Raw genomic sequence first — 24114 nt, 5'->3', positions numbered from 1 at the left:
GTAATACGGCTATATTCGTATATAAAGCGTCGGTAATAATTATAAAATTTAAAGAAAGATTAGACGGCTTTAATATTAATAAAAGCGTCCTAGTCTTTAATAACCTTAATTTTTTATAGTCGACTTTTACGCCGTTTACACTTACTATAAAACCGAAATATTTAATCCTAATAACGTAAAATTCATATTTCTTTACATTAGCTTAAAAGCCTACTTCCCTTAGTTTTTATAACACTTTCTTAATATATTCCACGTACTTTTCCTCGCTTTCCGAGTAAATTAATATATCGTCGAAATAAGCGCTATAAAATAAATCTAAATACTTTATTAAAATCTCGTTAATAAACCGTTAAAACATTACGGGGCTATTAATAAATTTAAAAGGGAAAACTTAATATTTAAAGAATTTATACCTAGTCCGAAATATCGTTAAATTTTAATCTTAGAGTTTTATACGAATCTTATGGAATACTTAGCGAATATCGATCTTAGTATATATTTTAGTTTTAATTATTCTATTAAAAGTTTCGCTAATTAACGGTAACGGATACCGGTCCTTTTTAATAAATATATTTAGTTTATAATAATTAATATAAAAACGGACTTCTCTATTAATTTTCTATATAAACAAAATAAACGCTATTTACGAAATAATATTATTAATAATAAAACCTTTTTTAAAGCGGTAATAACGTATTCTTTATAAACTTTAAATTCCTCGAAAAATATTTTATAAAATAGACTAAATTTTAAGTCCTCGGAATTCTTTTCCTCTTTTAAATTTATTCGATAATCGTTTATATTTTCTCGGTACGGCGTAATAACGTCGAATTAAGTTTTATTAAAAATATAGTAATATTTATAATAATTAAAAGGTATAGCCTTTTTAATTTTTTATTTTAAGGTGTCTTCGTCGTTTAATAAAAAATCGCTTTTAAAGTTAATAACTCGGTTAATATCGCTTAAATATATAAATTTTATAACGTTTAAACTAATATCGTTAAAAAATCCGCCTACGTTTAAAGTTTATACCTCGACGGGCTTTAATTTATACTATCCTACGCCGTCTCTTTTTAGTCCGTAAGGGGGTTTTTTAGAGGATAACCCCTCTTAAGTAAAAATCCTTTTATTAAGCGCGAAAGTAATAATTTATTAAGTTAACGGTTTATTTTAAAAATCTCGGAATCTTTAAACCGATCCCTTAAACACGGCTTTAATATAACGTAACGGGGTAGTATCGGTCCTTTTATTATTTAACTTTAGTTATCTATTTTTTATTCCCTAATAAATTATTCGATACGTTATCGGACTATTTTTATAATGGCTTAAAAAACTACTTCCGGTTCCCTAGGCTAACTTAAAAACGGGCTATCGTTTAAAGCTTCCGGTTTATTTATTAAAATAGGCTATTAATAATTAAATTAAAACTTCGAAGAAAAAGCTCTATTCCGCCTTCGTTTATTTTCGATAAACATTTTTCTTTACCTTTAAATAATATCTTAATTATACTCGGGTTTTTTTAAAAGCTATCCTGCCTCCGTAACATTAATACCTCGAGTCTAAGCTTTTTATTAATCCTTTAAAAAGACTAGCCGCTTTCTCCGATAGTTTACTATAACGTCGTATTCTTTAAACTATTTTTATCTGATAATAAAGTTATATTTTATATCGATTATAAAAAAAAGTATAAGAAGTATTTTATATTTTTATATTTTAAAGTTTAAAAGAAAGGCGACATTAATTAATTAAAAGGACTTACCGTTATATCCTCCGATAATTTTAAATTAAAACTTAATTAATTATTAAAAGTTTAATCGCTTTATTACTTTACGGGCTAATTTTACGCTTATAAACAGCTTTTCGTTAATTCCCGTATCCGCGAATATATTAATAGTAGTAATAAATAATCCATTACTTATTATAGTATAAGTAAAGGTAAAAAAGTCTCTTTTAAAACAGGTTTATAAAAAATTAAAAAGTATATCTTATATACTTAATTTAGATAATATCCCTAGAAAAAAATTAAAATTCTTTAAAATATTCAATTTTCCGAGTTATCGAAGTTTTCTTTTAAACGGGTAGAGTTAAACGGAACAGTCGATTTAAAATCAGTAAAATTATATCCTATTAAAGCTATTAATCTATTAACTCGATTAGTACGCTATTAATTAAGGGTTTTTTTATTAAAACAATTCCGGGAGAAATATCCGGTCTTTTTATAATTAAAACATACTCTTTTAATTAAAAACTCCTTTATCTCAACGGTAGGAATATAACGAAAAATATCGGTCTATTTAAACAATCTAGCAGCGGAGCCACCGGCGGAATTAATTTTAAAGGCAGTACTCCGTCCAGCATTTTTTTAATAATTTTAACGTTATTCTTTTTTTTATACCGTTACGCTAAACGTAATTACGATTTCATTAATAATCGTATCGAAAAATAATAAAATAAAATTTTTTAAATAAAATATTATTGTTATAATAATTAATAATTACTTTTTCGTTTAATTACGTAAATAATTTATTATTAAACTTCCGTTTATAATCGTTTTCTTAACGCGGGCGTATCCGGTTAATTTAACGAACTTAAATCGGAAGGTTTAAAAACTATTACTAAGTTTTATAATTAAGTTTTAAAAAGCTTTACGGGCTTTTTTATAAACGTTAAGATTATAATATTATTCGTATAAATAGTTTAGAAAGTTTTTAAAAGTTTTAATTAAAGGGTCGTTTTATTCGTTAATAATAAAAGGGTATAAGTTTTTAGCGGTTTTATTATTAACCCGATTAATAATATAAGTACACTTATCTTTATCGGTAGGGTAATAGTTAATATTCGTTTTTAATTTATTTTTTAAAGTTATAAACTAATAATCGAACTTAACTTTAAAATCCTTCTTATTAATAAATAAAAAGAGGTCGAATATTTTAATATTTTACTTAAAACTACTAAGCGACGTAACGCCGATACGGGTCGTCCCTTTTATTTAAACCGAAACTCCTCGATTTCGAATTAAGAAATTAATAATATGTTAATTTAATTACTAAATTTCTTCGTCTTTCTTTATAACGACTAGTATAAAATCCTTCTCTTTTTTAGTAAACTCACCGTCTTTATTTAATCCTTTATTTTAACTATTTTTTTAATTAACGTCATTATTTAAGTCTTTTTCGCCGAGGATAATAATCTATATATAGTTTTTTTTAAGCTAATATTAAAGTTTTTAAAGATTTTTATTAAGTTAAAAGCTTAGTTTTTAAAATTTATTATAAAAAAGGTTCGCAGTTTAAACTTTTTTTAAATAACGGTCGGGTTTTTTTTATATATTTTATCGAAATATTTTTTAACGATTAAGCCTTCGCGTTTAATTAATAGGGAGTTTCGCGCGATATATTTTTTTAAGTTTACGAGGGAGCGATTAATGTCGTCGATATTAAAATCCATCGATTTACGGGCTTATTTTACGCGCGTATCGCGTTTTTTTAAGCCGGCGGTTATTTTAATTAATTATTTTATTTAATTAAGATTAACCTAGGTTTTAATTTTTAAAAGGGTAGGATATTCGTAGGGCCTTTTTAAGTTTAATAAGTTAAATTTTTTTCGGTAATATTATAATTATAATAATTCGAAAGGTAAAATTATAAATTATTACTTTATTATAAAAAACCGAAAAAATAGGGAAAGAAAGAAAAAGTCTAGCTTTACCGGGACGATTTCTTTATCTAAATAAGTGGGGAAAATCAAGTGGCGCTCGGGCTATACACGCCCTTACCCTACGCTAATTAATAAGGCTATTAAAGGCCTATTTTAAAGTGCGCCGTAGCACTCGTAAAGTAATAAAGTAATTAAATTCTCGATAATTAATTAAGTTTTAACTTAAAATTATCGGAGGATACGACGGTAAGTTTTTTTAATTAATTAATATTACCCTTTTTTAAACTTTAAAATATAAGGATATAAAATACCTTTTATACTTTTCTTTATAATTAATATAAAATACGATTTTATTATCGAACGAAAATAGTTTAAGGAATATAACGTTATAGTAAATTATTAGAGGAAGCGGCTAGTTTTTTAAAAGGATTAATAAAAAGCTTAAACTCGAGATATCGATATTATAAAGGTAAGATAACTTTTAAAGAAACCCGAGTATAATTAAAACGTTATTTAAAAAAAATGTCTATCGAAAATAAATAAAAATAGGATAGAGCTTTTTTTTCGAAACCCTAATTTAATTATTAATAGCTTATTATAATAAATAAACCGGAAGCTTCGAATAATAACTTATTTTTTAAATTAGTTTAAAGAATCGGAAATAATTTTTTAAATTATTATAAAAATAGTTTAATAACGTATCGAATAGCTTATTAAAAAATAAAAAATAAATAATTAAAACTAAATAATAAAAAAACCGATATTACCCCGTTACGTTATATTAAAACCGTTTTCGAAGAACCGGTTTAAAAATCCCGAAATTTTTAAAATAAACCGCTAACTCGATAAATTACTACCCTCGCGTTTAACTAAAAAAATTTTACTTAGGAAGGGTCGTCCCCCGAAAAACCCCCTTTACGGGCTAAAACGAAACAGCGTAAAATAATATAAATTAAGGCTCGTCGAGGTATAAACTTTAAATATAAATAAATTTTTAATAATATCGGTTTCGACGTTATAAAAATTATATACTTAAACGATATTAACCGAGTTATTAACTTTAAAAATAATTTCTTATTAAACGACGAAAAAACTTTAAAATAGAAAATTAGAAAGGCTATACCCTTTAATTATTATAAATACTACGATATTTTTAATAGAACTTAATCCGACGTTATTACGCCGTACCGGAGAAGCGTAAACGATTATTAAATAAACTTAAAAAAAAAGCCCCGAGGACTTAAAATTTAACCTACTTTATAAAATATCTCTCGAAAAATTTAAAGCTTATAAAAAATACGTTACCGTCGCTTTAAAAAAAGGGTTTTATTATTAATAGTATTATTTCGTAAATAACGCTTATTTTATTTATACGAAAAACTAATAAAGAACTCCGTTTTTACGTTAATTATTATAAATTAAATATATTTATTAAAAAAAACCAGTATTTATTACCGCTAATTAATAAAACCTTTAATAAAATAATTAAAGTTAAAATATATATTAAAATCGATATCCGCTAAATATTTTATAAAATTCGTATAAGACTTTATAATTAAAATTTAACGATATTTCGAACTAAGTATAAATCTTTTAAATATTAAATTCTCTCCTTTAAACTTATTAATAGCCCCGTAACGTTTTAACGGTTTATTAACGAAATCCTAATAAAATACTTAGATTTATTCTATAACGCTTACCTCGATAATATTTTAATTTACTTAGAAAACGAAGAAAAGCACGTAGAATATATTAAAAAAAAATATTATAAAAACTAAAGGAAATAGGCCTTTAAATTAATATAAAAAAATGCGAATTTTACGTTATTAAGATTAAATACCTCGGTTTTATAATAAATATAAACGGCGTAAAAATCGACCCCGAAAAAATTAAAGCCGTTAAGAATTAAAACGCTTTTATTAATATTAAAGCCGTTTAATCTTTTTTTAAATTCTGTAATTACTATTAATGTTTCGTGTACAAATATAGCCGTATCGTTAAGCCCTTAATAAACTTAATTAAAAAAAGTCTTACTTTCGCGTAAACCGACGAATATTAAAAGGTATTCGAAAAGTTAAAAAAGTTACTCTTAAAAGCGCCTACATTAATATACTTCTCTTATAATAAAAAAACCCGAGTCGAGACCGATATATCGGATAGTGTCTTAGTTAACGTTTTACTTTAAAAAGAGGGACCTAATAATAAATAGTATCCCGTATACTTTTACTTTAAAACGATATAAAAAGCCGAGTATAATTACCCTATTTAAAATAAAAAAAATATTAATAATAATAAAAACGTTTAAATATTAAAGAGTAAAATTAATGGGATTATAACGATTTTAACTATTTTTATAATTATTAATTACGAAATACTTTAATATTTCGGTACTAAACGATTATTTAACGTAAAATAAACGGTTTAAACCGATATATTATTATAATATAATTTTATAATTACCTATAAGCCGGGGGAGAAAACGTTCTCGTTAACGTACTTTTTAGAAAAGCGGGTAATTTTAAAACTTAAAAGGATAGGAAGAACGTTTAATAAATTATAGCCTTATTTAAACTAGTTTTTTTAAACGTTATTTAAGCTTTAAAAGAAATACGTTACCCGATTAAAAAAAACGAGCTTTTAATTATATCTAGTTAAAAAGTTACCCGAACGTTTTAAATATAAATTTATCGACACCCTCTTATACGAAAATATTATATATCCGGGGTTAAAAATATATAAATAAAGAGCCCGAAAAAATAAAATATAAAAATAAACTATTAACGAACGGTTTATTTTATTTTAAGGCCGTTTTATTATGCTCGATAAAAGCGATTTTCGGACCCGTGTAACTAATAAGGTTTATTTTCGGACCCTTATAATATACCTAGGAAAGAATAAAACTAAATAATTAATATAAATAAAATACTGGTGGCTAAGATTAAATAAAGATTACGATATATTCGTAGCTAATTATATAAAATATAAGCCGAGTAAAGTTCCCCGTAATAAAACACTAGGCCTTTTATATTTATTACTAATTCTACTACGACCTTAGGACGCTATCGCGGTAAACTTTAAAATAATGTTTAAAAGTAAAAAAGGGAACGATAATATTATATTAATAATTAATAAATTAAAAAAGCGAATATAAAGTATTGTTTACCGGATAATTATTACTATAATTAAAACAGCCCGACTATATTATAAAGGATTATATTAAACGTATAATTATTTTTTAATAGTAATTTTAAACCGAGGACCGTAATTTACCTCTGCTTTTATAAATAAAGTATTAAAAATTTTAGGAATTAAATAAAAACTATCCTCGGTAGGTTATTTTTAAACGGTAAAATAAGCCGAGGTAGCGATTTAATATTTCGAATAAAGGCTATAAATATTTATTAACTATTTTTAAAATAATTAGGATAAAGCTTTACCGGCTATAAATACCGCCTAGGCTACGTTACCTTAAAATTTAATAAGGTATTTCCCCTACGAGACCGAAATAAGGTTCTTTATAAAATTTATTTAGGATTAAAAAACTAGGATTAAAAATATAACGAATTTAAAGGAACGCGAAAAACTTAACCGAATAACCGTATAGAATTAAATAAAGCGAATTATTAATTATTATAAAATAGCTAGAGAAAATATAGCTAAAACCTAATAAAAAATATATAATTAAAAAAATAAGTATTAATAGTAACCGGATTTCGATATCGGGGATCGAGTATTTATTATTAAGAAAACCTAGTTTTTTATAAAGCTTATCGATAAGCTCGATTATCTTTTAACCCGATAACACTATAAAATCGAATAAAAAATCGGTTACTCGTATTTATTAAAAGTCTTAAAAAAATAGATAAATTCTAAGGTTTTTTATATAAACCGACTTAGGAAATATCCGAATAACCTTTTAGTTAAATAAACGGCACGAAACCTTAACGGTAAAGTAATTAAATTAAGCGAAAAAGAAAAATAGAAGGTATATTATATTATTAATTTAAAGATTTATTATCGAAAATTATAATATTAAGTCGAATAGAGAAAATAGGATCCCGATTTAACTTAGTATCCCGTAAAAGTTTTTAAAAATACGGTTAAATAATTATAGATTTATTACAAATAAAATCCCGAGGCTTTTAATCCCTCGATACGTTTATAGCATTAATTATAAGCGGCCGAGAACGATACGTTTAACGAGCTATATAAAAATAATAATAAACCGGCCGCCCCTAAAAAAAGAACGGTATAACGAAGGGGTTAAAAAAACAATAATTTAAATAAAGGAATAAGTTTAAATAATTATAGTATTAATTTTTTATTTAATATATCTCGGGACGAGCTATTTTAAAGGGGGGTAATACTACGGCGCATTTTAAAATAAGCCTTTAATAGCCTTATTAATTAAAATAGGGCAAGGGCGTATAAGAAATAGCCTAAACGCCATTTAACTTTTCCCTACTTATTTAAATAAGGAAATCGTTCCGGTAAGGCTAAACCTTTTCTTTTTTCCCTATTTTTTCGGTTTTCTATAATAAAATAATAACTTATAGCCTTGCCTCTCGAATTACTATAACTGTAATATAAACCTTCGCGTTTAAACTATTAAGTTTTCGCGGTTTTAATAAAAATTATAAAAAATATCGCGGAAATATTATAATAGAAATTATATATAATATTTAATCGTTTAATTTTTTTTCGATATTTTCGTTTATAACGTTAAAAAAATTATCGGGGAAAAAAAGCGCTCGTAATTTAAGTTTAATTTCGATTTAATATAATTAATAAAATAATTCGAGGGCGGTAATTTTTTATTTTAAATTATTACGGCGCACCTTAGAATAAGCCTTTAGTGGCCTTGCTAACTAAAGTAGGGTAAGGGCGTACGAGAGATAGCCCGAGCGCTACTTAATTTTTTCTTTACCTATTTAAATAAGGAAATCGTCCTAGCAAAGCTAGACTTTTTCCTTCTTTCCCTATCTTTTTCGGTTTTTTATAATAAAGTAATAACTTATAGCCTTGCCTCCCGAATTATTATAACTATAATATTACCGAAAAAGATAGGGAAAAAAAGGAAAAGGTTTAGCCTTACCGGGACGATTCCTTTATTTAAATAGGTAAAAAAAAATTAACTAACGCTCGGGCTATTTCTCGTACGCCCTTGCCCCACTTTGGTTAGTAAGGCCATTAAAAGCCTATTTTAAGGTGCGCCGTAGTATAAGTCGTTTTTAATATTAAATAATAAGTTTTCGTTTTCGCGTTTAATAATAGCGTTTTAATTATTTACGTTTATTAAGTTTACGTTAAAATAAATAAAAAACGCGCGTTTAATTAATAAAAAACATTACGCGGTACGTTTTTTTAAGCTCGCGAAAAAACGGTTAATATCGTTAATATTAAAACGTATCGATTTACGAGTTTATTTTATACGCGTATCGCGTTTTTTTAAATTAGCGGCTATTTTAATTAATTACTTTATTTAATTAAAATTAATCTAAGTTTTAATTTTTAAAAAAGTGGGATATTTATAAGGTTTTTTAAGCTTAATAAGCTAATTTTTTCTTAATAATATTATAATTATAATAATTCGAAAAATAAAACTATAAATTATTACTTTATTATAAAAAACCGAAAAAAATAAGGAAAAAAGAGAAAAAGTTTAGCTTTACCGGGACGATTTCTTTATTTAAATAAATAAAGAAAAGTTAAATAACGCTTAAGTTATTTCTTATATGCCCTGCCTTACTTTAATTAGTAAGGCTATTAAAAGCCTATTTTTAAAGTACGCCGTAGTATATAGAAACTTTTAAAAGTTATATAGTTACACTAATAAAAGCGAGGCTTTCGCCATTTTACACGATTTTTATTCTATAGAAGAAATTTTTAAAAAATACTCTAAGTACATAGGTTTAATGCCTTGATTTTTCTCATTAAAATGATGTTATTAGAATAATTTTACGATTTTCCTGCGATTTACTATAAATGTGTGAAAATTGCTGTTTTAGTGAGAAATGGGGGTGGATCAGATTCGGGTGAGCGGTGTCTGTACGCTATAGTGTTTTAGTGGCAGAAACTCCACGTCGTAATGTTTCATATGCGAGGCCACCGTCGGGCGACACAGGTGCATGAAGCAATGCAGCCACCCTGCTTGCAGAGACCCACGACAAGTCAAGGCGTACAGCCTGCACTGCAGGAAGCCACGCAACTGAAGTACGGCCTAATCAGGCGTATGTATTCACGAATCATTCACTCAAGGCTGCCTTCATCAGTGATTTAGCACATTACAACCCACGGCCAATTCTTTTTGGAGATTCAAGCTCCGGTGTATTGATAGTGTGGTGTAGTAGTATACATCTATGATAGGCCAATTCGTCACTGTAGGTATGAGACCATTCTAAAACTCTTCCAGCATCCTCACATGTGATGCAGTACACCGTTGCCCCGGGCCGTGTCTACGCCCTTCACAGAATTCCATCATATTGTGACGGCAAACATGCCTTGATAGGTTGCTGTGCTCGGCAGAAAGATGTATAGTGGAGTGCGTCAACCCGACCAGGCATCAGCTAATTCGTATGGAGATGTACTTGGCCATTGGCCAGCTTTGCCGGCATCTAGAGGTAGGTCGTGGGACATATTTGCCAGCCACATTGACCTACCACGTAGAAGTAGCAGACCATCGTTGGCTCGTAGAGGATGATCGGATAAGTGAACAGTATCAGTTTTCCAACCCCACCTGAACTTCCTCATGCTTAGTCATTTTGGGCAGCTCCTGCAGAGCCTCGTCGATTATGCCTATCGCTTTTTGCAGCTGCGTCTCCGAGATGACCAATGGCGGCGCGAATCGAATAATGTTACCTATACGAATCCGTATATTAGTACCCATAGGACTGGCAGAGTGGACACATGCTTCTTCGGCTCTGCCTAATTCGCACCTCGAGGCAGCAGCATGCGAAGAATAGGAGCGGCTGGGTTCAAGTAAGAGTAAACATTACACAGGACAACTTACCATGGGTAGGCTTGGCAAGGAGCCCCTTGTCCTTGAGCAGAAGGCACAGGTCCCACGCCGAGTGGCCGTTGGTCTTCGACTCATCAATGACCACGGCATTCAGTAAGCCTTTTCCACGGATGGTCTTGACAACAGGTGACTTGAAAGCGGCTATGCTTTCACGGAAGACATTGCCGAGTTTCTCGGCCTTCTCTGTGAGTTGCTCCTCTTCCATGATCTCCAAGGCGCGGATAGAGACGGCGCAGCCTAGAGGGTTACCGCCGTACGTAGAACCGTGTGTTCCTGCCTCAACCACCAGCATAATTTCTTTGCTGCTGAGAACGCAGCTTACTGGGTACATGCCGCCAGAGATGGCCTTGCCCAGAGTCACCATGTCAGGCTTGATACCAGCCCATTCCGAGCACAGCATCCGCCCTGTTCGGCCGATACCGGTCTGGATTTCGTCACAAATCAGCAGAACATTATGCTTCTTGCAGAGTTCCTGAACCTTGCTCAGATAGTGGGCATCAGGCACAACAACTCCGGCCTCGCCCTGTATAGGCTCGACGATGAACGCGGCTGTTTCTTTCCCATGCGCCTCGAGAGCCTCCTCGAGGTCCTGGACATTGTTGTATCGGATGGCTTTGCCTGTTGAAGGGCAGATTGCACCGACGTTAGGTACGTAGGGTCCGTAGTTTTCTTTTGATTCGGGGTCGGTGGATAGCGTGATGGCTGTCATCTGCGCAAAGATCAGAGAACACGTTGAGGGTACTTATGCATTAGGCTACCTACCGTGCGACCATGGAAGTTCTCTTCGACGCCGAAGACCAGGGCCTTATCCTGCGGGACTCCCTTGACTTTATAGGCCCATTTGCGGGCAATCTTGATGGCGGTTTCGACAGCTTCGGCACCCGTGTTCATGGGAAGAACCATGTCATAGCCGAACATCTGCTGGACCTTCTCGGCCCATTTCGGGAACACATCGTTGTGGAAGGCACGGGAGCTCAAGGTGAGCCGGCCTGCCTGTTCAGTGAGGGCCTTGACAAGCTCAGGATGACAGTGGCCCTGGTTCACAGCGCTGTAGGCGGACAAGAAGTCGATGTATTGGTTGCCTTCCGGGTCCCAAACGTCGACGCCGGAAGCTTTAGCAAAGACCACCGGCAGAGGGTGGTAGTTGTGGGCGGCGAGCTTGTGTTCAGCGTCAATCGCACTCTTGGTGGAAGAGGCGTGGTACCTGGAGGAGGCGGCAGAACCATTGGTTCCGGAGCCGTTCGCATGAGGAGCCATGGTTGCTGGTGGCTTCGAGGAGCGGTCAGGCCAGATTGAAGGAGAAGCAGCTAGTTGGTCCGTGGCAAGGTGATTCACCTGGTTCGCAACAAGAGAGTCGATTGCGGGAAGCAGTCGATGGATGCCAGCACAAGAGAAATGTCGGTCAGGACGAGGCGTGGCTTTGCTTTGCTTGCGGTGGAAAGTTGACGAAAGAAGATGTGGTCAGATGATAGCGAAAGAATTGAAGGAAACTTGGGGCCAGGAGTTCATTGGGCGGCTTTATGTAATAATAACGACAGGCAATGAAGCGGCCGAGGATGTGGAATCGCAATGCTGCTGCCACTAAACCCCTAAGTGCAAGTGGAAGCGGCTGCGGGCAAAGAATGACCGGTAAGAGGTTGAGGTTCGGCGGGATACATGTAGTATGTCACATGGCCTCTGCCATTACCACATCAATACTTCACGTACCAAGACATTGTGCTGCAGGGTGCCGACGAAAAGCGGCCAGGCACTTGAGCGACATTAATCCCAACGGCAGCACAGAATGCTACAGAACAGCCGGCATGGCGATTGCTTCTCGGTGTCAATTCAAGTACTGCAAGTAAGTTTGAGGCGAAAGGACCCCTCCAGCTCCGAACGACATCATTCTCGAGCCCCTCTGCCCCTCCACTCGGTGTTCAGCTAGGTCCATCGGTCCATCGGGCAGGCGAAGGACGTAAAAAAAGGCATCCAGCATGTAACGCTGAACCAACCAGGGCTCGGACATTCTTAAGCGAACCTCAAGCTCTGTCAAGGCTGCCACTCATCTCATTACCTAATAGAAGGCTTTGCCGCTTTCCAGCTCGGAGTCATGGCAATGTGGAACGAAGCTAATGATAGTTGCCGAGCGCCGAGTCAGTGAGCGGCACTGCTCTCCCCGGCCTGGTAGCAGCATAAGAAACAACATATTCGCGACAACTCAGAGAACCTAAAGTACATAACGTACCCAGAGTATGCTCCTTCCAGGATGGATGTACAGCAAATCGATATGATCCATGAACCCTTAGCTACTGTCCACCTAAGTAATCAATCTGAACGGCGCCAGAATCCCTGCGAGATTGCAAGGTTCAAACGCATGGCGATAACTCGATTCAGGTTCTCCCGAACCGGTTAGCTCTTCTGCCATGGGTGGGTCAACAGCATCACTATCAAAACGTTGAAGCCCGTCAATCGCCAAGCCATGTTGTCGTTATGTTGATATATTGACTCTGCTGTCGAGAACATTACTCACTCCATCACAACCACCACAGCGATGACAGCCACTGAGGATTCGTCCGCCGGCGTAACTGGCGCGACTCAACCCTCGCCAAAGGATGTTGCATCAGCGAGCACAGCCCGTCCAGTGGCGGAGAGTAGGCGAGCACAGCAGGTTCGAGATGCACTTTCAATGCTGTTTGGCTTTCGGCTCCTCAATGCGCTCTGTCTGCGCACCTTCTTCCAGCCCGATGAATACTTCCAAGCATTGGAGCCGGCATGGAGGATTGCCTTCGGAGCGGACAGTGGGCCATGGGTGACCTGGGTGGGTTTTCCTAACGATGGTCTGGTATAGAGAGACAGACAGAGGCCCATTGGCTAACAGCTGTTCAGGAATGGCAATACAACTTGCGCTCTTCTCTCCATCCGGGGCTGTTCTCGCTGGGCTACACTCTCATTGCTAGCTACATGTCTTCAATGCGTTTATCTCCTCACTACACAGGTATCGCCTTGGTTGCAGCCCCCAAGGTCATACAGGCCGGAATCGCAGCATTGACCGACTGGTATGCATGGAGACTTGCCGAGAAGCTGTATGGTGGAAACAGTGCAGCCGCGTGGTCGGTTGTAGGTGACCCCCTGCAATGGCGGTTCGAAAGTCAGAGTGCTGATACATATTCATAGCTTTTGATGGGTATTGCCAACCCCTGGGTTTGGTATGTTTCAACAAGAACGTTCTCCAATACCCTAGAGGCTGCCTTGACGATTGCGGCACTTTACTACTTTCCCTGGGATCTTCTAGGCGTCGAGAAGAAGGTCAAGGAGAAGGATAGGCCTGCAGTGCTTGGAACTACGGGAGCTGTCAATAGGCAAGTCACAACTTCTACAATAATGTGCTATGATTAGAAACCAACTTATGAAGCATTATACAGTCTTCGCCTGTCGATAGCTTTTGCTGCCTTGGCGGTAATCCTCAGACCTACAAACTTACTCATTTGGGCTGCTATCGGCCTGGTGGTCTTGACGGGATTTACAGCAGAGGGAGAATCACCACTGGACATGCGGACTTGTTTGGTCGTTATTAGAGAAGTATTCCTTTACGGGTACGAACACGAGATTTAATGGCCGTTAAAGTTGTGTATACTAATTCCCTACTAGGTCTCTGGTTCTGGGGCTATCCTTGGTTGCCGACTACCAGCTATATGGCGAATGGACGTTTCCACCGTTCAACTTCCTCTACTTCAATCTCGGCCAAGCGCTGGCCGTCTTCTATGGACAGAATGATGGCCATTATTATCTTTCCCAAGGTATACCGCTGTCATTCACCACGATCGCCCCATTTGCCGTGATGGGCATGTTCAATGCTGCCTCGGAGAGCTTCTCGGGTTCCCTGATGACCAAGAACGCACGGAAAGTGTTGGGCTTCACGTCTACGGCCATGATCTCGGCTCTTTCTCTGATATCCCATAAGGAAGTACGGTTCCTTTACCCCCTTGTGCCCGTATTTCACGTCCTTGCGGCTCCGCATATCACGTCATTCTTCACTGCCATCACAGCGGGAGGGATCCCGTCGTCGTCTGGCCCCGTCGGCATCAAAAGGAAAGGACTACTTGTAGCCGGTCTGTTCATCAACCTCATCATTGGCTCATATCTGTCTTACTTCCATGGTGCTGCTCCAATCCAGGTGATGGATTACCTCCGAGGGGAGTTCGAGCGGCTGCATCCGGACAATGCAACTTTGGCCGAGCCCTATGGAAAGCACGATACCACAGCCGAGCCACTCGAGCTATTCGCTCTATTTCTGACGCCCTGCCACACCACACCATGGCGCTCACACCTCGTATATCCGGCTCTCCGGGCACGCGAGCTGACCTGTGAGCCACCGCTGCACACGGAGCCGGGGACACCAGAAAGACAGGCTTACATAGACGAAGGCTGGCGTTTCGAGAGGGACAAGATAGGCTTTATGAGCCTGGAGCTTTGGCCTTCCGAAGGAGGTGAGGAAATACCGAGATATATCATCGGATTCGAGGGTATTGAAGATGCCCTGATGGAATACTTCGGGCCTAATGGGCCAGGGGCCAACAAGGGAGTAAGACTCTCAAAGACGTGGGCGCATTGGAACGGACTGTTTACCGACGACGACAGGAAGGCAGGCGAACTTCGGGTCTGGGACACCAACGCGTACGGTGGTGCTACAACTGGGCCAGCTTAGGAGGGGACGATTATGATAGAATCCACAAAGTGTCCATCAAGTATATGCCATTATGTCTGCCTGGGTACGCATAGCTAGCCGAGGGTGATTCCTTGTACAGTCCGGCCTGAAAATAGCTAGGTACCACATAGATCCGTCTTGAATCCCCCGAATTTGAATGTGTACCGACCGTCACACGTTGAATGCATACCTAGGTATGTTGTCGACGACCAGAGCAACATACATTGAAGCGCGTATGCAGTAAGCTTATCGATAGGTAGGGCGGGCGGGGACGCTCACTGTACCTGCTGTCCATGCGGCGTCAAGCCCTCTGGAAGCTGCTAGAGAAAGGTACCTGGAGTCTGGTACTTATTATTAGCACCTCCACGCGCCACTCGGCCGGCCGAACCTTGGCTAGTGCTTAGAGGTAGGTGTTACCTGGTACATAGACTCTTGGAGCCAGCTTGCCGTTTTTTTTTGAATGGACACGATTCAACATTTGATTTGGACTTTTTGGAGCGAGAAAGAGCCACCCGTGATTGGACTGCCTGCCCATGCCCGTATAAACCATTTGACTTGCGACAACTTTTCATCTGGCCACAACCTCGCAAGCAATAGTCCAGCAGGACTGGGCCTTTTACTACGACTTCGCACAGCAACCCCCCAACCAACCCCCCATTGCATGCACTGACTGCAAAGTTGCTAAAAGTCGCCCATCATGTCGTCCGACTACAGCTACGACGACGGACAGTTCTATCCTTTCTTCATCTTCACGCTGTCCACCGTCATCACCTTGCCACTCACCTACAGCCTGGTCCGGCCCTCGACAGATGCCGATGCCCTCGCCCCGCGTATCAAGACCGACTACAAGCCTGACCACCATGACATTATTCAGGCCCAGCGCGCCGCCCTCAAGCGCAAGCAGCGCAAGGTCAAGCGCTTCATTGCCGCCCTGATCGGCTGGGCTGTCATGGGCTTCATGCTCTACCTCATCGTCACTACCCAGCGCACCGTAGCGGAGAAATGGAACCCCTACGACATTCTCGGCATCTCCGAAAGCTTGAACGAGAAGCAGATCAAGTCCTTCTACAAGAAACTGTCTCTCAAGTTCCACCCTGACAAGATCAGGCCCGACCCAGCCAAGAATGAGACTATCGAGTCCCTGTCGAACAAATGGGTCGAGCTCACCAAGGCTTACCAGGCCCTTACCGACGAGGAGGTGCGGAACAACTGGATGATGTACGGAAACCCCGACGGCAAGCAAGGCTTCAGCATCAGCATTGCCCTGCCTAGCTTCATCGTTGCTGAAGGCAACGGCAAGTATGTCGTGCTTGTCTACGCGCTTCTTCTCGGCGTGCTGTTGCCCTACCTCGTCGGTTCCTGGTGGTATGGCACCCAACGCATGTCGAAAGAGGGCATCTTGATCGAGAGTGCCAACACTCTGTTCCGAGAGTACTCCGACGACGTTGACGAGGGTGCCATTGTCGCTGCGCTCAGTGCTGGCAAGGAGTATGAAACGCAGTTCAAGGGTAACAAGAGCGAATCCGGTCTCTCTAAAATCGAGTCCAAGGTAGCACAAGAGGGCATTGCTGGCGGTCTTTCCGGAAAAGAGAAGGAGAAGCTGGATGATATCGACAACGGTCTTCGAAGAAAGGTCCTGGGGCTTCTTTGGGCTTATCTTGGCCGCGTGGACCTCGAAGACAAGACCCTGAATGCCGCAAAGTTTGCCGTCACCCCCATCGCGCAAGCTCTGAACAACTCGTTCAACTCTATCGCCCTCGCGTACGGCAACACGGCACCGATCCTCGCCTCCTACTTTACTGGCCAAAGACTGATCCAAGCCATTCCCCCGCAAGCCTCACCTCTCTACCAATTACCCCATATCACTCCCGATGTTGTCAAAGCTATCGAGGGAGGGTCCAAAGTACCCCTTACTGTGCAGCAGTTTATGGGTCAGCCTGACGCTGAGCGACGCCGCCTAGCCGTCGGTAAGGGCCTCCTGACCGAGGACCAGTATCAAGATGTTGTCACTGTCGCGCAGCAACTTCCTTATCTGCGGGTAGAAAAAGCCTTTTTCAAGGTCACGGGCGAGCGGGTCATCATTCCATCATCTTTGGTGAGCTTGGTGGTCAAGGGTCGATTCGTGCCCCCTGGAAGCGAAAATGTCCCCGTGGTCAAGGAAGCCGATCTCGAGGACCCTGATCCCGTCGAAGGTGAACTTGTCAAGGCCACTGACGATTCCGATCGTGTGCTGCCTCCTCTTACGTTCGCCCCCTATTACGCCCGAAGCCACTCACCACGTTGGCACGTATTCCTCACCGACAGCAAACAAGGCAAGATGGCTGTCCCCCCGTTCACATTCGCCACGTTTGATAAGCCCATCTTCAAGGCCGATGGTACCCCGACATTCGAGATGCAAACATTGAAGGCTCAATTCGCCGCGCCCCCTGGCCCTGGCCACTACACTTTTGTCATGCACGTGATCTGTGATAGCTACGTTGGTTTTGATGCGAAGATGGAGGTCACTCTGGTAGTCGAGGACGCCAGCCGAGCTGACGCTATGGCCGCCGAGGATGAGATCAGCGAACCGGATGAAGGTAAGAAATTCGGTGACCACTACCATGTCGAGTCGGATACTAACAGAACAACAGATTCACTCGCAGGTCAAATGAACGCGCTCAAGGGCGGCAGTGTGCCTGGAACCACCAAGTCAATGAAGCGAGCAGACGACTCTTCGGAGGAAGAAGAGAGCGGAACTGAGGAGGAAGTGGATGACACAAGCGAAACCAACACAGACACCGAGGATGAGGGCTCATGAGGGCTCTGTATACTAGATTCTAGGCTGCATATAAGAACGGCGTCGGTGGCGTTTCTAAACTGGATGTATCCCCAGTTCTTTACCGGCTTCTTGTTGTAGTGCCTCCCTGGGAGGGATGTTTGGCACTCTGAAGGTGGTAAAGATTAAAATAAAGTCTTATAGTTCTTTTCAACCATCTAAACATGTTATTGCTGAGATGAGTATGGTACGTGTTTGTCACCCCAAAATGCCAAAGGCGATGTGAAAAGGTAGCCATTCTCTCTCTATGTGCCCCGCCCAGCGAAAGGGGAATATGCCGCTGAAGTGAAAGCCGACATTGACTACCACCACGAATGATATGCTATTCAATGTCTTGAAAGTACCAACAGAAGGAATGCATCCGGACGTATGCATATCTATACATGTATATACATACGTGTTAAACTGAGTTGAGCCCCTATTTACGGAGCCCAAACCAATTCCATACCAACCTCCGTTTGCTGAACCAATGCTATTAAACTCATCACCCCTCAGGCCCCTTTACTTCATTCTGCGGGCCCTTTATCGCTACCAAAAACCAACTCGTTCGTATTCTATTCCTACAAGACTTTCCCCAGCCCGTTCTATCGCTCCTCCTTGATTAACACACCCTGACCCCACAAACCTCGACACCCTTCCCCTCGACGTACGCCCGGCGACCAAAGTAGACCGCCAACGTTTGCCGCACAAACTCGACGTCGCTCGCGCTCCATATGTCGAGACCCATGGCCCGGAGCGCGTCGATGCTGATTCTTATACCGCGGCCCGCCTCTCCGTCACCACCGCCCGGTCCCAGTAGCACATCCTCTTCCTCGTCGTCGTCGTCGTCGATGCCATCATCCATCATGATATTACTCTCGGCGTCAGAGCAGTCGCAGTGGTCCTCGACGAGGTCGGCCAGTTTGGTGAGGATGGTAGATGTCAGCCGGTGGAAGTAGGCGATGATGGCCAGCTCGACCCCGGCCTCCTCGGGCGGTAGCGGCGCAGAGGTGGCGGTAGCCGAAAGGCGCCGTGGCTGGCTGTTTCCTCCCATCGAACTACTGAACGGCGTCGCCGCCAAGTCGGCGGAGCGCGGTAGGTTCATGCTCATATACATGGACGGCGAGTACATGTCGGCCAGCAGGCCTCCGTCGTGGGCCAACTCCTCGGCCTCATTCGATCGCGCCTGCTCGCCGGCCGAGGCCCACCACATGAAACCGTTGTAGGCCAAGGCCGCCCAGGTTTGCGGCTCGACGATCTTGTCCGTCTCGTCCACGAGGGGGTCGTCGCTCGGTCTGAGCGGCGTATTTGGGGGCCGCGAGGTTGTTGAGGACGCCCCGGGGCTGTCGGCGCCACCCACGCTGCTGCTGCGCGCCTCTAGCCGCGACAGGGCGTTCGTGAGGGAGCGGAACCGGCGGAGGTCGCGCTGCGTGGCCTTAACCACGGTGCCACGGGGGCACTCGACCGTCGGCCATACGTGCTCCTGGGCGTGTGCCGCATGGGGCAACGGCATGGTGATGAGCATGTCCCATAAAGTATCCTTCATGGCCAGGATACTGTCCGTAGTGCAAGCAATCCAGCCAGATTCCGTGTCCGGGGGAACGCCTAGTTCCTCTTGGGCTTTGGGCTTGGCCGTGTCAATCAGAAAGGGTATGTCATGAACTCCGACTGTGAATAATGGCCTGAGCCGGTGGGAAGGGCAATCAGGCGAGAGAAGCTCGTAAGTCGAGAGGGGGATATTAGACAAGATGGATATATCATACACTATGCTTGGCATCAGAAACCGCTCTCTTCTTAAACCATAACGGTATGAAAAACTTACCGAAGTTATTGACTTCTTGTACGGGTGCATGGCACGAAATCAGTATGCGCTTGCGTAGTAACGCAGCACGGTGTATGGGGAAGATCAGGGGCCCAAAGGTGTCGAGTAGCTTCTTCAAGTTCCACGCCGGGTGGAAGTTGGACAGCTTGTGCTCCGGCTGCAGCAGCGCGGCTCCGTCCGAGGCAGAGCGGCTCCTAGGATGCGCCCGTTTCGGCGTCCTGGGCTGTTGCAGCTGCGGTGTCTGGGTGGCAGCGCCATCAGCCGATTCCTCCGCCGTATCGGCAGCGGCAGCATTCTGCTGCTTGTGGGAGCTGTTGTCGCGGGCCTGATGCTTCTCCCAGTATTGTTCCAGCAGCTGCGTCTGCTTGGCGTCGTCGGCCAGCTGGGACGCCATATGTTTGAGCCCTTCGGCGTGCTTCCATGCGCGTCCCAGGCGGCCGTAGCTCAGAGGGACCAGCACTCCGACGGCGAGCATGCGGGCGTTTCGCGCCTCGCTGTCTTCGCAGGGCGCGTTGACGAATGCGCTCAGGCCAGCAAAATCGCCATGGACGAAATAGATCAGGTCGTCGGTCACGGTGTGCAGGCCCGAGGGGAGCGACTTGTACTCGACGACGCCCTCGAGCTCGACGTGGGGCCTCGCGGCCTTCCATGTAATGGTGTAGCCGGCCTTGACGTCGAAGTCGATGAGGAAGAGGGCCGAGATGGAGGGCAGGTCGGCCCAGGCGGCGGCGGACGTAGAGGTGGCCGGCGACCGTGGAGGGAGTCGGACATGCAGCTCCGGCTGGCCCCGTCGGGTCGCGGCCATAGTGTCGTTCGGTGGCTTCTTTCTTCTCTGGGCTTGCGATAGGGAGAGGAGGGGCGCGTGTCTAGTTGGAGCGGCGCATCATCGACTGGATGACAACGAGGCACGTCTCAGTCACGATCAGCCGCTGGCTGTGCGTGTTGTCAATCTGGGCGAATTGGGGGGATGCAGCGAAACCAATGAAGCTGGTTGATGGATTAGCGAGCGAGGAGGTTAGGTAATTGAGTATGGATGCAATCTGGAATCTGAATCTGTAACTAGCATAGGGTAACGTACAGTCTGTAGATTGATATCTGGGCTGATGTCAATTGGTAGGGACATACTTTCCCTAATGGACTCGGCGTTAGCGGATCGGGTCCTAGCAAGGCAGGTGGAGAAGTATGTACATTGTACTTGTACCGAGGGGTACATAGGGTAGTGGAGGAACATCTTGCATGTGTCGAGAATATCTTGTCGAGAATATCTTGTCGGGAACATCTTGTCGAGAACATCTTGTCGAGAACATCTGTCTACCGACTTCGTTTCTTCCACAGTAACGTCTCCAAGCACCGCTGATGTTGACGGCGCGGTGGCAGAGAGAGTGTGTTGCCATGTTTTGTTTCGTGGTCAAGACAAAAGGGTTTCCCCGATACTACGGGCTTACATACTTCAAAGATACGCTTTCCCGTCAGGGCGACCGAGCAGGCAAGGCTTTGCAGCATGTCGGCTGTCTTGATCGGTGCATAACGGTGCATAATGGTGTAAGTTGGTTGGCTACAGGAGCACCCACTCCGTCCGTCCCAGAGCACTCGGCGGGGTTATGGGTATCGTCATGACATCAGAGACCACGAACTTGGTGTCACAGCCAGTGCTGTTTAGAAAACAACGACGTAACAGTCTTCGATTATTGAAACACAATCCTCCGGCATACGATTCACCTGGCCAGCTTTCTCCATCACCAGACAAGGTAAAAAAAAAAAACAGGAAAAAAAACCAGAAGACGCCTCAGACACCGGCCGGCGACGACAACCGAATCATATCATATCATGGCCAGTAGAAGCATGGCGCCAGCAGATGTCCCTGGGGCCGAAGTGCCACCAGGCGATGTTGCCCTCGAAACCGGTGCTGGATTCATCCAGGTACTTTCCTCAAGCCCCCCTCGGCCTCTTCCTCGCATCGGCAGTGTCCTGACCACCCGTCTAGGACTTCAAACCGGTGAAGCAAATCTGTGCCCATCTCAACGCCTTTCACACCTACGCCGATGAGCCTGGCCGTTACGTCGAGGCCAACCATTACTGCTCACATTTGACATCAGGTAATCGATTGGCTGAATGAAGCTTGACGCCCCTCCCCTGCCCCGTCATCTCATCTACTGACCCGATGCCCCAGATGTGCGCCAGTGCATCCTCTACGACGGCCCTGGGCCAGACGCCAAACTCATCGGCATCGAGTACATGGTAACGCCCAAGGTCTACGAGACGCTGCCGGCCGAGGAGCGCAAGCTCTGGCACTCGCACGTCTTCGAGGTGCGCTCGGGCATGCTCATCATGCCGGGCCCGACGGCGCCCGGCGCGCAGCAGGTCTGGGAGGCGGCCGAGACGGCCGAGATGAAGGAGGTCGTTCACCTCTACGGCAAGGTCTACCACCTGTGGCAGACGGACCGCGGCGACGCCCTGCCGCTGGGCGAGCCGAAGCTGATGACCAGCTTCACCGAGGCCGGCCAGTTCGACTTCGACAAGGTCGTCGGGGACCGCGACCGGCGCTTCGGCGTCGACTACAAGCGGAAGCGCGACATCAGGCAGGAGGCGGTGCCCGAGCCCAAGATCCACGAGGATGCCGACCATGCTTGGAAGCAGCGACGGAACTCGATGTAAATGATAACCCCCTAGTATATGCATATGCAAGCACATGATGCCATGGCTAGTACGGCATCTCATTCGTGGATTGCTGCTATGATCGGGCGGAGAAAATCGACCGAGATAGATTAAAATACTTACGCAACTCCGGGTTGGAGAGTACCCCCAAAGCCACCCGCACTGTACTCTGCATCCCGTTGGTTTTTGAATCTCTAAGAGTCCCCTTGTAGACCTGGTGCCATTCTCCAACGCCTCAGTGTGCATCTTACATGCTTGATTCCTTACTGATTCCCAGCATCAATATCACGGAAACAATCCATCACAAGATCATGGAAGCAGAGCTCGCCGAGTTGAAGCAGCAAATCGCTGTCCTGACAAAGGAACTCTCACGTGTCTCAGACGAAGCCGAAGTTCGGAAGACGCACTTCAAATATGGCTACTACCTCGACAAGTGTCTCTATAACGAGGTTTGTGCTCGTTTCCTCGTCACCACCCACCCACCTGGCATTGTCTGCAAGAGAGCCAAGGATAGCACGAGAATGACAGCTAACCCTCGCCCACACCATAAAGGTGGTCGACATGTACGCAGACCACCCGGATACCTACGTCGAGTTCCTCGGTGGTCGCTACCGGGGCAAGGAGGGCATCAAGCGCCTCTACCAGGGCCGGTTCCAGCAGGGCTTCGTCGCCGGGCGCAACGGGCCTGTCCGGGGCTTCCTTCTGGACCACCTGATGCTGCAGGACATCATCGACGTGGACCGGACGGGGACGCACGCGTGGTGCCGGATGCGGGCGCTGATGCAGGCAGGCACGCACAAGTCCATCGCCAAGACGCACCCCCGGGGCGCCGTGCAGTGGTGGGAAGGCGGGCTTTACGAAAACGAGTACCTGAAGGAAGACGGCGCGTGGAAGCTGTTCCGCTACCGCTACTTCCCCTTCTGGCACGCCGACTTCGCCACGGGCTGGCAGCAGACGCGCGAGAACTACATCCCCTGGCCCACCGAGACGTATCCCGAGGACCCCTTCGGCCCCGACGAGCTCGTCGACCAGAAGATGCTCTGGCCCGACACGCGCGTCGTGCCCTTCCACTACCCGCACCCCGTCACGGGCGAGCGCGCAAGCGAGGACGACCTCAGGGCGCCGCAGCACGGCCAGGAGGCGGGCACGGGCGACCCCCCTCTGTCCTTGGCTCTGCCGGAGGGTCAGGTGCGACCAGGCGCGGGGTCGAGAGATGAGCCTAAGATCCTGCCAGATCTAGTGCAGAATTGATCCAGCCTATGGGGTGGACGGGCTGCATACGAACACGGCCGTTGCTGCAGCTGGAATGCAACTTACCCCAAGCCTGGATGCGGCAGTCCCAATTCGCTGCTAAATCTATCACCGAGACGGCCAGAGTACGCGCAGTTGGAGAAGGGGAGGAGCCGTTGGAGATGCAAGTGTCGACATTCACTTTCGCCCCAAGACCGAGCAGGGAAGGGAAACAATCTTTGTAATCTGTAGAA

At 43.1% G+C, this 24114-nt stretch overlaps 6 protein-coding genes across 6 annotated transcripts; 4 read left to right on the top strand and 2 right to left on the bottom strand.

The window, feature by feature from the left end:
- Positions 1-10375: 10375 nt before the first annotated feature.
- On the bottom strand, positions 10376-11932 carry PG986_007551 (ornithine aminotransferase; the record flags this gene model as incomplete). Its single annotated transcript, XM_066843773.1, has 3 exons — positions 10376-10515; positions 10667-11384; positions 11438-11932. 3 exons carry the CDS (start codon positions 11930-11932, stop codon positions 10376-10378), a joined length of 1353 nt encoding a protein of 450 aa, XP_066699885.1.
- Positions 11933-13205: 1273 nt separating this feature from the next.
- Positions 13206-15359, top strand: PG986_007550 (GPI mannosyltransferase; the record flags this gene model as incomplete). Its single annotated transcript, XM_066843772.1, has 5 exons — positions 13206-13472; positions 13541-13771; positions 13829-14037; positions 14077-14247; positions 14303-15359. 5 exons carry the CDS (start codon positions 13206-13208, stop codon positions 15357-15359), a joined length of 1935 nt encoding a protein of 644 aa, XP_066699884.1.
- Positions 15360-16056: 697 nt separating this feature from the next.
- Positions 16057-18156, top strand: PG986_007549 (protein translocation complex component; the record flags this gene model as incomplete). The annotated part of the gene is made up of 1 exon (XM_066843771.1): positions 16057-18156. One exon carries the CDS (start codon positions 16057-16059, stop codon positions 18154-18156), a length of 2100 nt encoding a protein of 699 aa, XP_066699883.1.
- Positions 18157-18775: 619 nt separating this feature from the next.
- On the bottom strand, positions 18776-20780 carry PG986_007548 (uncharacterized protein; the record flags this gene model as incomplete). Its single annotated transcript, XM_066843770.1, has 2 exons — positions 18776-19917; positions 19976-20780. The coding sequence occupies 2 exons, from the start codon at positions 20778-20780 to the stop codon at positions 18776-18778; spliced, it is 1947 nt and encodes a 648-aa protein (XP_066699882.1).
- A 1430-nt stretch (positions 20781-22210) lies between these two features.
- On the top strand, positions 22211-22630 carry PG986_007547 (uncharacterized protein; the record flags this gene model as incomplete). Its single annotated transcript, XM_066843769.1, has 1 exon — positions 22211-22630. One exon carries the CDS (start codon positions 22211-22213, stop codon positions 22628-22630), a length of 420 nt encoding a protein of 139 aa, XP_066699881.1.
- A 561-nt stretch (positions 22631-23191) lies between these two features.
- Positions 23192-23881, top strand: PG986_007546 (uncharacterized protein; the record flags this gene model as incomplete). Its single annotated transcript, XM_066843768.1, has 1 exon — positions 23192-23881. The coding sequence occupies one exon, from the start codon at positions 23192-23194 to the stop codon at positions 23879-23881; it is 690 nt and encodes a 229-aa protein (XP_066699880.1).
- Positions 23882-24114: the final 233 nt, after the last annotated feature.

This window comes from Apiospora aurea (assembly GCF_038362705.1).
Source record: "Apiospora aurea strain CBS 24483 chromosome Unknown utg000005l_segment0_segment0, whole genome shotgun sequence".
In the NCBI taxonomy this organism is placed as follows: domain Eukaryota; kingdom Fungi; phylum Ascomycota; class Sordariomycetes; order Amphisphaeriales; family Apiosporaceae; genus Apiospora; species Apiospora aurea.
The sequence above is the reverse complement of the archived record's forward strand: the minus strand, read 5'-3'. Positions and strand labels throughout refer to the sequence as shown.